At 38.5% G+C, this 15,719-nt stretch overlaps 1 protein-coding gene across 1 annotated transcript; it reads left to right on the top strand.

The window, feature by feature from the left end:
* Window positions 1–6,031: 6,031 nt before the first annotated feature.
* On the top strand, window positions 6,032–10,394 carry LOC138852308 (acanthoscurrin-2-like). The gene is made up of 2 exons (XM_070082092.1): window positions 6,032–6,167; window positions 9,343–10,394. Exons 1-2 carry the CDS (start codon window positions 6,156–6,158, stop codon window positions 9,988–9,990), a joined length of 660 nt encoding a protein of 219 aa, XP_069938193.1. The 5' UTR covers window positions 6,032–6,155; the 3' UTR covers window positions 9,991–10,394.
* Window positions 10,395–15,719: the final 5,325 nt, after the last annotated feature.

Below are 15,719 nucleotides of genomic sequence, written 5' to 3'. Positions count from 1 at the left end.
ACAAAGAGTGAATAGGATGAAGCTGTAGCCAGCTGTGGACCAGTTATTTAATTTGATCAACTGACTTTATTTCGTTGATGTTATTATGCTATAAGAACATTTTCCAGATTCGAGTCATTCAAGGAGTAAATGATCTCAGATAAAGTGATGTTCTTGTTGCGTAGAAGCTCACTTGTTCCTCTCCTCGGAGTGGATCTATATGTGGTACTTTTACAATATTGGACTTCTACATAACAGCAGAGCCACCTATATTCTTCCGGTGTTGAAGGCACTGCTGATTTGACAGATATGTCCAGGCTGGGTCCAGGCGAGAGATGAGTCGCCTTGCTCTGTTCTCTATTCTGCCAAGAAGTCGCAGATGAGACGGGGGGAGGGGAAAGGCATTCCAAGAAAGTGGAGCATACTCAAGGTGTGAGTGTACTTTTACCTCATACAGGATCTTTCCTTTAAGCTTCCTGGCCGCTTTGTTGCCAAGAATTTCAACGTGATTCTTCATAGTCAGTTTGAAGTCAAATTTCATCTTAAGGATTTCAACTTCGTTTCCGGGTACTAACACTTTCTAAATCATTCAAAGTATTGTCGCCTGCATATACATGGGATTCTTGTATGCAATAAAAAAGGTCACTGAAACAGACATTCCAAAACAATTGAACAAGCACACCTTCTGTGGAACACCTGCACCAGTAGGGTGACTTGTTGATTCTGTCCTTTTCAGAACTACTCTTAGAGAAAATTTTGAGATAATCACTAATGAGGCATAGTGCAGTGCCAGCGATTCCTAGCGCTTTCAGTTTTGCCAAGAGTTCCTGGTGCCACACTTGCTCGAAAGCACCAGCAATGTCCAACTCACCTTGGATTCATCCAGTGATTGGTGCCGGTTAGTGGAGAGGTTTAAGAGCAGATGAGCAGCAGAGAGACCTTTTCTGAAGTCATATTCACGGTCACAAAGAAGTGAGTGGTAATCGAAAAACGCTGTCATCTGCCTTGAGATTATTGTCTCAAGAATTTTGCTGCTGACTGATAGGGGTAACATTGTTCTGTAGTTGCTAATTTCTGCTCTGCTCTTTTGGTGAACAGGGGCTATTTTTTTTTCTCTCTCTCTTCTTATATCTATCTGTCTTTCTATTCATCTGTTTCTGTCTCCCTCTCTCATTTACTCAATGCCTTTCTTCCCTAAACACAGGTTTATCTTACACCATTATTTTTCTTTCACAGCATTGTTAATTTTTATGTCATTACCATGAGCGAAGAAATCTCATCTCAAGTCAGTTGTCCTGTTAAATGTTATTCCTTCAACAGCTGGAGCCTTCACACTCCTGGATCTATGAACACGACTTGGTTTGGAAGCTAATTTTTGTGTACTGTGTGGCCTAGTTTGCTTGGTAGTTGTTTTCCTGGATTAAGGTTGCTGGATAATTTCCAGGTGCTCCTTACATTCACTCATCTTGATGGCACAGACAAACTCATGTGGATAAAATATAATAGATAAGATAAAGTCATTGGGCAGTGTTGGATAATTAGATGGGATACAAGGAGAATAGAAGCATCAGGGAAGAGAGAGGTGAAGGTTTATAAACTAAAAGAGGAGGCAGTTAGGGTAAGATATAAACAGCTATTGGAGGATAGATGGGCTAATGAGAGCATAGGCAATGGGGTCGAAGAGGTATGGGGTAGGTTTAAAAATGTAGTGTTAGAGTGTTCAGCAGAAGTTTGTGGTTACAGGAAAGTGGGTGCAGGAGGGAAGAGGAGCGATTGGTGGAATGATGATGTAAAGAGAGTAGTAAGGGAGAAAAAGTTAGCATATGAGAAGTTTTTACAAAGTAGAAGTGATGCAAGGAGGGAAGAGTATATGGAGAAAAAGAGAGAAGTTAAGAGAGTGGTGAAGCAATGTAAAAAGAGAGCAAATGAGAGAGTGGGTGAGATGTTATCAACAAATTTTGTTGAAAATAAGAAAAAGTTTTGGAGTGAGATTAACAAGTTAAGAAAGCCTAGAGAACAAATGGATTTGTCAGTTAAAAATAGGAGAGGAGAGTTATTAAATGGAGAGTTAGAGGTATTGGGAAGATGGAGGGAATATTTTGAGGAATTGTTAAATGTTGATGAAGATAGGGAAGCTGAGGCAGTGTTGTTTGCTCGAGTCATTGGGCAGTTTTTAAAAATCAAGAGAAGTTGCAGAGATTGGTGGATGAATTTGGTAGGGTGTGCAAAAGAAGAAAATTAAAGGTGAATACTTCAGATTGGAGGGAGAGAGTATGGAGGAGGTGAACATTCAGACACAATTTTTATGAGAGTATAGTTTTACCAACGCTATCATTAGTTTAGTTTGGAAGTTAGGAGGAGGTGTGGGATTACCAAAACTGAGAGGGCTAAATTTAAAAAGAATTTAATTTGAATATATATATATACTTCCAGCAGGCATATATATATATATATATATATATATATATATATATATATATATATATATATATATATATATATATATATATATATATATATATATATATATATATATATATATATATATATATATATATATAATATATATATATATATATATATATATATATATATATATATATATATATATATATATATATGCAAAACAACCACTGTGAAAGAATAGAGAAGTTCCAAGAGCTCTCGTGACTACTCACATAATCAAGGAACAATAAAAGTAATTCATCAAAGGAAGGCATATAAGAGGTCTAGACCACACCTCACTATCACATCCCACTTTCACAACTTTTTGAAAATCAATTGGATGGTTATAATCTCTCACATGAACAAATAGAGCACTGGAAACTTGTCCAGTTCTAATGCTATATTTATGTTGTTTTAATCTTAGTTCGAGACTTTTACCAGTTTGACCGTAATAAACTTTATCGCAAATTTTATAAGGAATCTTATAGACACATCCATCAGCATTTTGGGGGGAATTCTTTATCTACAGTTTTTTTTTACTCTATCAAGATTTTTAAATACAACTTTGATATTAAAAGTCTTAAGAAGAGAAGGCATATCAACCAAGTTTTCATGGTAAGGGAGAACCAACATATTTTTAGTTGAATAAGGCTGGTTGTCCCTTTTTGGATTGTAAAAAGTATTTCTAGCAATTTTGAAAGATTTATCAATTACGTTTCTTGGGTATTTCAAATCATTACCTATTTCATAAATTTTGGATATTTCCTCATCTATGAACTCTGGGCTACAAATACGTAAAGCTCTCAAAAACATTGATGAGAAAACAGACAGTTTAACTCTATCTTGATGTGAAGAATAATAGTGGACATAGGAACAGTTATTTGTAGGTTTTCTGTAAATTTTAAATTTGAATTCATTATTACCCTTAATAATTAAAACATCTAGAAAAGGCAATGAGTTATTTTCTTCAAACTCAACAGTAAAGTTTATAGAATTGGCTAAGCTATTTAATTTACCAAGGAAATGGTGTATATCTACATTCTTGGGCATAAGACAAAATATCATCAACATATCTGAACCATTTAGCTCTATTAGGGAGGATTGTGTTAAGCAGCCTTGTTTCAAAAAATTCCATGTATAGGTTACTAAGAACAGGTGAAAGAGGATTTCCCATTGCCATACCAAACTTCTGAGGGCAAAACTTATCATTAAATACAAATTTTGCATCAACAATGCAAATTTAATAAGTTTATGATAGTAGGAACTGGCAATGGTAAATCATAATTAAGGAGTTCTTCAGATAAGAAACTTAATAAGTCATCAACAGGAACTTTCGTAAACAAGGAAGTAACATCAAAACTAACCATGTTAAAATCATTTAAGTCAGTTAAGGAGCTTAATTTATCAACTAAATCTATGTTGTTTTTAACATTAAAGTTAGAAATTTTACCAACAATAGGGCTCAAAATGTCAACAAGCCATTTGGATAATTTATATGAAACTGATCCTATGGAGCTAATAATTGGTCTGACTGGATTCCCTAGTTTGTGTGTTTTTATTAGTCCATACATGTAAGGTAAAGATGGATTAGTGGAAGTAAATTGTTTGATTAATTCATCTGTGCCTTTCAGTAGAAGTTTCATTGTTTTATTGAAATTGCTGTTAATGGTTTCTAGGGGATTTTTTCTAAGTTTAGAATAGGTTTCAGCATCATCTAAGTTATTATTAATTTTTTCTTGGCAATCATTTTCTTTCATAATTATTATTGCATTTATTTTATGTGCTTTAGTAAGGCGCAGTTTTTTATTATTAAGTGCATCATAAGACTTAAAGAATCTTTGATGACAATTGGGAATGTTTTGTTTTAACATAGAGCTATATACTGCTGTCTTACTAATATTAATTTCATCAGAGGATAAATCAGAAAATTTTTCATAGTTACAAAAGGCTTTTGCAATTTCAACATTATTAGGTATTTTTGAAGTTGCAAAACTTAGGCAAAAACCTAGAGCAGCCGTTGTATTTTTATCTAATATTTCATCTGATAAGTTAATTACAAAATTGTTATTAGCATGCTTTGTCCAATCACTATTTTCAATTAAAATGTCTAATTTTCTTTGTAGTTTGTTTTTGAGCTCATTACAAATTCTTCTGAGTTTATTATAACAATGATCCAACATACTGTGTTTCCATTCTGATGGAATGGCCTGATTAAAAGAGTATTTTTTGTTTCTCAATATTTTGAATGCTTCCTTCTTCTCTATTTTAGTTATTTCAATGTTTCTGAAGAATCTCATAAAATCATCAAAAGGACGATCTCTCATGTCATGGAGTCTGTTGGGTAAGAAACTTGGGCAGAACTTGTTCATTTAAATTTTTTTTATATATACAAGTTCACAAAATGAATGTTTCATCTTCGTGGATTGGCTGTTGCGTCTCAAATACTTCTTAGCAGAACAGAAAACAGAGCATGACGCCTCATCTCTCGTTACAATCCGGCCTGGACAGATCTGTCATTTCAACAGAGCCCTGTGCCACTCTTTTATCCACTTCGTTGTCGGTGAGATGACACCTACGCAACAAGACGGACAGCAAACAACAGCTACACTCTGGTTGGTCCTTTCTCAAGAACATCACTACATCAAAAATTATTCATTCCAAGAATGACCTGAGTCTAGAATATTTTTGTGCAGCATAATAATATCGATGAAATAAAGTCAGCCAAATTAAATACTTGGCCCACAGATGACTCCAGCTTCATCCTATTTGTATGTCTCATAACCATAAAAAGGTTTTCTAATGAACTAAAGTAGGTAGCAGCGCATAGCTTGCAAATAAAGATAGAAACTCACAATGTAATCCTGTAAAACCATTGTCAATAAATAGAGAGAGAGAGAGAGAGAGAGAGAGAGAGAGAGAGACGGAGAGGGTTTTAAAAAGAAGGATGAACACAGAATACATGGAGGTAAATAGCAAGGGAAAGAGGAGATATCTGAGGGAAGTCTGAGAATAGTAAAATGCCAGTTGAAATGGTGGGAAAGTGGATAAGAGGGAAGAGATACACACGTGTACTAGAGTGCATGTAGGTTTAGTCTGTAGGAAGATTATGATGGAAGGTTTCCTGCTAATGATGATGAAATAGACTGCTAATGAAGCTGGAAAATGTTATGAGAAATGACTCATGTGAGATGGTTGGCGGAAGAGAAGAAGATGGTTGGAGAAAAATGAGAATAACGATATACTAGTAGAAGAATGAGAATGATAAAAAGTTCAGATGGAGAAAACGGTGGATGATGATTGAGAAGGTTGTATTTATTGTTTTGATTCTACTCCTTCTTTTTTCACTTATTTCTTCTATTCCTCCTCTTCCTCTTCTCCACTGCCTCATCCCTTTTCACATATGGCGGGTAGAGTAAATGGTTTATGAAATTGGTTGGATAGAGGGTGTAGCGAGTGTTGATGGGACTGAGAGAACTTGGAAAATTTATAAAAACAGTTCACTGGTTGCTGTTGGAATCGACGTCGACCAGACTTCAGCAGCGGGAGAGTTGATTGACCGTAAACTTCTGAACGAGTAACTAGGGTCAGAGCGAGTCAGCTGCGTCACCAGAGGTCCAGGGTCGTATGGCAGGCGTGTCGAGCCTTGCTCCTCTGGCTCGGTATAAAGCCATGAGGGGTGGAAGACCCCGCATCATCCACCGTCAGCTACCAGCAGTTCAACACCTGCCGCCATGAGGGTCTTGGTGAGTTTTCTTCTCCCATGAGTGCTCGCCCGCTTGGAAGTTTAACGTAAACTAATAAATTCCGCGAGCGTTTAGCTAACTTTTTATGTAACTTTTGACAAATACTGTTTTAAAACTGCACATAGCTTTAAAAGCGATTTTACTTCTTTAAGAAAAATGTACTTTGGAATTTTGAAGAAAAAATATATTATGTAAAATTAAGCCTGAATAACAAGACATCTCTTTTTGTATGTATATCAAACTATTCATAAAAACACAAATACACATTCATATAAATAATTACACACACACACTTACATATACACATAAAAAGAATGATTATAACTGAGCATAATTTTTTAAAGGGTGGGCCGGTAAGCCAGCGGAAGGCTTCGGTCAGATGACCAAAAACTCTCACTCTCTCTCTCTCTCTCTCTCTCTCTCTATATATATATATATATATATATATATTTATATATATATATGTATATATATATATATATATATATGTCGTGCCGAATAGGCAGAACTTGCGATCTTGGCTTAAATAGCAACGCTCATCTTGCCATATAGGACAAGCGAAAATTTGTGTATGCAATAATTTCGCCCAAATCATTCTGAACCTAACGAAAAATATATATTTCACTGTGTTTGTTTAATATTAAATTATTGTAAATAAATCTAAAATATATTTAGTTGGGTTAGGCTGAAATAAATTGTTCTTGTTATAATAAGGTTAGGTAAGTTTTCTAAGATTCTTTTGGAGAAAAATTAAAATTTTTTACATTAACATTAATGAAAAAAATATATCTGTAAACGTATAAGAGAAAATTTTAGAAAGGACTTAATTTTAAATGAGTTCTTGCTAATTGACCAGTTTTACATATTCGGCACGACATATATATATATATATATATATATATATATATATATATATATATATATATATATATATATATATATATATATATATATATATATATATATATATATATATATATATATATATATATATATACATATATATATATATATATATATATATATATATATATATATATATATATATATATATATACATATATATACATATATATATATATATATATAAATATGTATATACATACATATACATATTATTTATATATATATATATATATATATATATATATATATATATATATTCTTTCTTTCAACACACCGGCCATATCCCACCGAGGTGGGGTGGCCCAAAAGAAAAAACAAAAGTTTCTCCTTTTACATTTAGTAATATATACAGGAGAAGGGGTTACTAGCCCCTTGCTCCTGGCTTATGGAGGAAGAATTCTGTTCCAATTCCCCATGGAGGTAAGAGGAGATAAACAGGAACAAGAACTAGAAAGAAAATAGAAGAAAACCCAGAGGGGTGTGTATATATTCGCTTGTACATGTATGTGTAGTGTGACCTAGTGTAAGTAGAAGTAGCAAGACGTACCTGAAATCTTGCATGTGTATGCGACAGAAAAAAAAGACACCAACAATCCTACCATCATGTAAAACAATTACAGGCTTCCGTTTTACACTCACTTGGCAGGACGGTAGTACCTCCCTGGGCGGTTGCTGTTTACCAACCTACTACCTATAATATATATATATATATATATATATATATATATATATATATATATATATATATATATATATATATATATATATATATATATCGTGGCGAATAGGTAAATCTTGCGATTTTGGCTCAAATAGCAACGCTCTTCTTGCCGAATAAGGCAAGCAAACATTTGTGTATGCAGTAATTTTTTTGTGTACGCGGTAATTTTTTATTTATGATTATCATAAATCATAAATCGTGGGAAGTTTTGAGAGTTCATATAATAGAGGTAGCACTTATCGGAGGGAAGCCAGGTAGAAGACGGAGAATGAATTAGTCGTGTGCAACTCGTGAGTATATTTATTGTAGTGACCTGTTGACTACGAGATCCTTATCTCCACTGTTTAGCGAAACATCGCAACAATAAAGATGATACTGTCTTGCCCATGTATCTTACTGATCACGTGTCGGTTTCATACATTATTACTGTAAAGTAGCGCGGGTAGCTTAGCGGGTGGCCTTCAGGACAGAGCTGGACAGATACCTAAAGTCAGTGGCGGATCAGCCGGGCTGTGGCTCGTACGCTGGACTGCGTGCGGCCAGCAGTAACAGCCTGGTTGATCATGCCCTGGTCCACCGGGAGGCCTGGTCACGGACCGGGCCGCGGGGGCGTTGATCCCCGGAATAATCTCCAGGTAACCTCCAGTGGTAGCTGAGGGAACCTAGCGGGTAGGAAAGCTTAATTGGAGCGGGATAGTCTAGACTCTAGAGTTCAGAGGGAAGAGGTAAACCTAGATGTAGGAGCTGACCTAGTCTAGTCAGCGACCTAGTCTAGTCAGCGACCTAGTCTAGTCAGCAACCTAGTCTAGTCAGCGACCTAGTCTAGTCAGCGACCTAGTCTAGTCAGCTACCTAGTCTAGTCAGCGACCTAGTCTAGTCAGCGACCTAGTCTAGTCAGCTACCTAGTCTTCAACACCAAACTGCGTCAGATAAACCTGTTGTATTAAACTGCACACAATTTTTCTTTATATAATCAAGATTTAGAGTATAATATCTAATTTCATAATTTGTTGTCTTCCAATATAAAATTAATAAGCATCACCTACAGCATATGTGACTGGTTTTATGCTTCTTACAGTGATTATTATTATTTAAATATTTTATTCACCTACAGGGTGCTGCTTTATTGATATTTGTAAGTAGCAGACGCCATAATCAGCGTCATCTGTATAAGGAGAAGTAAATCCTGGAATTGCTCAGAAGTGTATAAATTAAATTAATGATCCAGTATACGTAATAGAATAATCAAAATACTCCAGTATAAGAATATAAAACTATAACCCTATTGCATACCATTGTAAAACAATAACCAGAATATTATACCAATGTAACATTCCGCTGATGAGGACTCCAGTTGGGGGTCGAAATATCGTCTCATGTTTATTCCTGTTTTTTCTTATTTACGTTTGGAATTGGTTTAAAACTACATGTGAGGATGTAGAATGTCTTTCAGCACCATTATTGCAATTTCAAATTATAACTGGTGTAGTAGCTTTGTTTTGGCAATAGTGAATTGACATTTTATCAGTGGCTTAATTTTCTTTCCAGGTTTTCACTGTACTGTTGGCAGCTCTCGTAGCAGCAGAGCAGCAGAAGCGTGAGGCTGAGCCCGGTTACGGCAGCCATAGCCACAGCCACAGCCATAGCCACAGCCATAGCCACAGCCACGGCTATGGGCCTGCCATCCATATATTCAGAGGTCACGGAGGCGGCGGCTTTGGGAATGGTGGCTTTGGTGGGCATGGTGGCTATGGTGGGCATGGTGGCTTCGGTGGGCATGGTGGCTTCGGTGGGCACGGTGGCTTTGGTGTGTACGGTGGTTTCGGTGGGCATGGTGGCTTCGGTGGGCATGGTGGCTTCGGAGGGCACGGAGGCGGTCTCGGCTACGGCTATCCTGGCTATGGTTATGGGTATGGGCATCATATTGGCAAACGCGAAGCTAAACCCGAGCCTGGCTATGGCCACCGTTATTACGGGTCGGCTGTAGCTTATCACCCGTACGGCGGCGCATCATATGTGGCCCCCAGGTTTTACGGTAGCTACGGTTATGGAGGCCATGGAGGCCATGGCTTTGGTGGCCACGGCTTTGGAGGTCACGGTTTCGGTGGCCACGGCTTTGGTGGCCACGGCTTTGGAGGCCACGGTTTCGGTGGTCACGGCTTCGGATTTGGAGGCTACGGCCGCGGATATGGCTAGAGGCTAGGACACAGTTTTGGACACTAGGTTCCCAGTACTGCGTCACCTGTGCATTACAACATATAAATATTCAAAGATTTAAACAAATAACCAAAGAATAATTTTTGCTAATGAGAAGATTGAATTGAAAATGAAGATATCAATGAACATAGATGCCATTTTTAACCAAACTGATATCTCACCCCTTGTTTTAGAAGTATTTACATAAGAATTTAATATAAATTAAGGACAATCCTAGGCCATTAATTAATAATCCCAAGTTAAGATACAAGGATGTACGAGTTATACTTCACACTGCTGATGCAACATAAGCAAAATATATTCTCAAAGCTTCCCACAAATAATGCTTTTTTTCAGTCTTCATATTATTTATATTGATAAAAATAATTTACTTTTCTATATAATAGCTCTAATTATTTTGATATATATATATATACATATATATATATATATATATATATATATATATATATATATATATATATATATATGTGTGTGTGTGTGTGTGTGTGTGTGTGTGTGTGTGTGTGTGTGTGTGTGTGTGTGTGTGTGTGTGTGTGTGTGTGTGTGTGTGTGTGTGTGTGTTTGTGTGTGTGTGTGTGTGTGAGTGTGTGTGTGTGCGTGTGCGCCTGTGCCTGTGATTTTATCAATGTCATTATACTCCAAATTTTAGTTTATCTTAGACATTCTGATTTGTATTCTTCATTAATCATTAATGGATTCCTCGAAGGTTTTATTTTTTTATTGTAAATAAATCTTAAGCATTTCTTCAGCTATTTTATTGAGAATTTTTTTTATTGAGTCATAACGACCACATGTGACATAGAAATAATTATTTTCTCAGCCTTGTTATTTATTTGTTTAACGCTATCCTTCTCCTACTAAGGTATCGTTTCCCAAAACATGGAACACATTCGCCATGATTCAGTCAACAGCTGTCTTGTTAGAGGAGCAAAGACATCACTACACAGATGACCCTTCGAATAGGAGGGTCACACAGAAGAGGGGGGTGGGTAGACTACATTTTCTTGGAGTGTAAGAAGGCTCTTGACACAGTTCCTCACAAGAGACTGGTACAAAAGCTATAGATGCAGGCAGGAATAACGGGAAAGACACTGCAGTGGATAAGAGAATACCTGTCAGGAAAGAAACAACGATTGATGGTACGTGATGAGGTGTGTTGTGTCTGGGATATGTCAATGACATGATGGAAGGGATAGATTCAGAGGTGTCCCTGTTCGCAGACGACGTGAATTCTTCGCAAATGCGGAGAATTCAAGTGGACGAGGACCAGGTAAGACCATAAAGGGATCTGGACAGGTTGCAATCATCGTGCGACAACTGGCTCCTGAAGTATAACCCTACCAAATGCAAAATCATGAAGCGTGTGAAAAGGAAAAGAAGACCACAAATGGAGTACATGCTCGGGAGTCAAAAGCTGCAACATTCACTCAAGGAAAAGCATCTTGGGGTGGGGATCATACCTAACACCTCATCTGAAGTGCACATCAAGCAAATAATTGTTGCAGCAAATAGGCGCCTGGCAAGCTTAAGAACAGCGTTTCGACATCTAAGTAAGGAGACATTCACGACACTGTAGACTGTACGTCAGGCCCATATTGGCGTATGCAGAACCAGTATAGAACCAACACCTGGTCAAGTACGTCAAAAAATTAGAGTCAGTGCACAGATTTGCAGCAAGATTAGTCCTGGAGTCCCGGAGACACGTATAAAATACTGAAAGGAATTGAGAGTTTGGACAGGGACAGAATGTTTCAGAGATGGTACACAAGAACAAGGGGCCACAGCAGCACTAGAGTTGTCAGGAACTGGAACAATCCGTAGAGTGATGTAGTGGAAGCTGGATCTATACATAGATGTAACAAGAGGCACGACAAGGCTCTTACGGCTGGGAAGAGTGGACCTAGTAGCGACCAGCGACGAGGAGGAGCCAGGAGCAGTGACATGATCCCTGCAACCACAAATAGGTGACTACAAATAGGTGGGTACACACACACACATGTAACAAAAAGCAACAGAATTAATGGGAAGACCAAAGTGAGTCCTTGGTTTACCTGAAGGTGTAGGGAGGCAAAAACTAAGTGCATTAGAGAATGGAAGAGGTACAGAACGCAAAGAACCCAGGAAAATAAGGAGATCAGTCAAATAGCCAGAAACGAGTATGGACAGATAAGGAGGGAGGCCCAGCGACAGTATGAAAACGACATAGCATCAAAAGTCAAGTCTGAACAGAAACTGCTGTATAGCCACATTAGGAGAAAGACAACAGTCAAAGACTAGGTGATCAGACTGAGGAAAGAAGGTGGGGAAATCACACGAAATGATCAAGAGGTATGTGAGGAGCTCAAAAAGAGATATAAGGAAGTATTCACAGTGGAGAAAGGAAGGACTCTGGGAAGACAGGACAGAGGGGGACACCAACAGGGAATACACCAACAAGTGATGGATGACATATACACAATTGAGGAGGTGAAGAAGCTGCTAAGTGACCTTGATACCTCAAAGGCAATGGGACTGGACAATATCTCCTCATGGGTCCTTACAGAGGGAGCAGAAATGCTGTGTGTCCCATTAACCACAATTTTCAACACATCCCTTGAAACTGGGCAACTACCTGAGGTATGGAAGACGGCAAATGTAGTTCCCATTTTAAAAAAAGAAACAGAAAAGAGGCGCAAAACTGCAGACCAGTGTCACTGACGTGTATAGTATGCAAAGTCATGGAGAAGAGTATCAGGAGGAGAGTGGTGGAACACCTGGAACGGAACAAAAGTATAAATGACAACCAGCACAGATTCATGGAAGGCAAATCCTGTGTCACAAACCTTCTAGAGTTTTATGATAAAGTAACAGAAGAGACGAGAGAGAGCGGTGGGTGTGATTGCATCTTCTCGGACTGCAAGAAGGCCTTCGACACAATTCCTCACAAGAGATTAGTGCAGAAACTAGAGGATCAGGCACGTATAACGGGAAGGGCACTTCAGTGGATCAGAGAATACCTGACAGTGAGGCAACAACGAGTCATGGTACGTGATGAGGTATCACAGTGGGCACCTGTGACGAGCGGGGTCCCACAGGGGTCGGTCCTAGGATCAGTGCTATTTTTGGTATATGTGAATGACATGATGGAAGGGATAGACCCAGAGGTGTCCCTGTTCGCAGATGATGTGAAGTTAATGAAGAGAATTAAATCAGATGAGGATCAGGCAGGACTTCAAAGAGACCTGGACAGGCTGGACACGTGGTCCAGCAACTGGCTTCTCGAATTCAACCCTGCCAAATGCAAAGTCATGAAGATCGGAGAAGGGCAAAGAAGACCGCAAACAGAGTATAGGCTAGGTGGCCAACGACTGCAAACCTCGCTCAAGGAGAAAGATCTTGGCGTGAGTATAACACCGAACACGTCTCCGGAAGCACACATCAACCAGATAACTGCTGCAGCATATGGGCGCCTGGCAAACCTGAGATTAGCATTCCGATACCTAAGTAAGGAATCTTTCAAGACACTGTACACCGTGTACGTCAGGCCCATACTGGAGTATGCAGCACCAGTTTGGAACCCGCACCGGGTCAAGCACGTTAAGAAATTAGAGAAAGTGCAAAGGTTTGCGACAAGGTTAGTTCCAGAGCTAAGGGGAATGTCCTATGAAGAAAGGTTGAGGGAAATCGGCCTGACGACACTGGAGGACAGGAGGGATAGGGGAGACATGATAACGACATACAAAATACTGCGTGGAATAGACAAGGTGGACAGAGACAAGATGTTCCAGAGAGGGGACACAGAAACAAGGGGTCACTCTTGGAAGTTGAAGACTCAGATGAGTCACAGGGATGTTAGGAAGCATTTCTTCAGTCATAGAGTGGTCAGGAAGTGGAACAGTCTGGCGAGCGATGTAGTGGAGGCAGGAACCATACATAGCTTTAAGACGAGGTATGATAAAGCTCATGGAGCAGAGAGAGAGGACCTAGTAGCTTTCAGTGAAGGGGCGGGCCAGGAGCTGAGTCTCGACCCCTGCAACTACGATTAGGTAAGTACAGGAGAAGAGTGGTGGAGAATCTAGAGAGGAACAGGTTCAAACATGAAAACAAGTACGGTGTTAGAGAAGAGAAACAATACAACACAAAGCTACTGGAGTTATACATATATCAAACAAATAACCGCTAAAGCATATTGGCGCCTATGTAAGGAGTCATTCATGATACTGTGCACCGTGAGCGTCAGGCCCATATTGGAGAATGCAGCACCAGTATGAAACCTACACCTGGTCAAAAATTAAAGAAACTGGAAAAAGTGCAAAAGTTTGCAACTAGAGTAGTCCCGGAGCTAAGGGGTATGTCCTACGAGGAGAGATTAAAGGAACTGGAAGACAGGAAGGGTAGGGGGGACTGGATAACGTCATATAAAATACTAAGAGGAACTGACAAAATGGACAGGGACAAAATATTTCAAAGAAGGACACATTAACAAGGGGACCCATCTGGAAGTTAAAAAGGCAGATTAGTACTAGATATGTTAGGAATATTTCTTGAGCCTAAGAGTTGTCAGGAAATGGAACAGTCTAGAGAGGGAAGTAGTGGAGACAGGATCCATACATAGCTTTAAGAAGAGGTACGGTAAGACTATTGGAGCAGGAGAAAGAGTGGACCTAGGTGAGTACACACACACACACATCATACAAGATCACAGTAAACAGGTGATATCATCCAAGTGCTTTCGTGATTTCACACATTATCAAGGACATAAAAATAACAGTTGATGATGTTTTATGCCTAACGATTACGAATATAGACAAACCATTACCTTCTTGCATTAAATATTCTAACTCATTTCATAAATTTTACTGTTAAGTTTGAATAAAACAAATCATTGTTTTTTATTAGACGTCTTAATCTTTAAGGGAAATCATGATTTTAAATTCATAATACATATACAGAAAGCCAAGAAATAACGTTTCTATGTGCACTATCATCATGATAAAGTTAAACGTTCTGTATTCTCATCCATTTTTTAAGAGTTTTGCATATTTGTAGCCCAGATGAAAAAATCTTGAAGATTTATGAAACAGTTGATGATCTAAAGTACCCAAAATGCTTAATAAATAAATCATTTAAAATTGCTTCTCTACTTAAGAATTTTAAAATCAAAGTTGTATTTAAAATTCTTGATAGAGTAATAAAAATATTATTTTTTTTTTTTATTATCACACCGGCCGATTCCCACCAAGGCAGGGTGGCCCGAAAAAGAAAAACTTTCACCATCATTCACTCCATCACTGTCTTGCCAGAAGGGTGCTTTACACTACAGTTTTTAAACTGCAACATTAACACCCCTCCTTCAGAGTGCAGGCACTGTACTTCCCATCTCCAGGACTCAAGTCCGGCCTGCCGGTTTCCCTGAATCCCTTCATAAATGTTACTTTGCTCACACTCCAACAGCACGTCAAGTATTAAAAACCATTTGTCTCCATTCACTCCTATCAAACACGCTCACGCATGCCTGCTGGAAGTCCAAGCCCCTCGCACACAAAACCTCCTTTACCCCCTCCCTCCAACCCTTCCTAGGCCGACCCCTACCCCGCCTTCCTTCCACTACAGACTGATACACTCTTGAAGTCATTCTGTTTCGCTCCATTCTCTCTACATGTCCGAACCACCTCAACAACCCTTCCTCAGCCCTCTGGACAACAGTTTTGGTAATCCCGCACCTC

This window comes from Cherax quadricarinatus, chromosome 6 (assembly GCF_038502225.1).
Source record: "Cherax quadricarinatus isolate ZL_2023a chromosome 6, ASM3850222v1, whole genome shotgun sequence".
Classification (NCBI taxonomy): domain Eukaryota; kingdom Metazoa; phylum Arthropoda; class Malacostraca; order Decapoda; family Parastacidae; genus Cherax; species Cherax quadricarinatus.
This window is presented reverse-complemented; position numbering and strand designations above follow the sequence as displayed.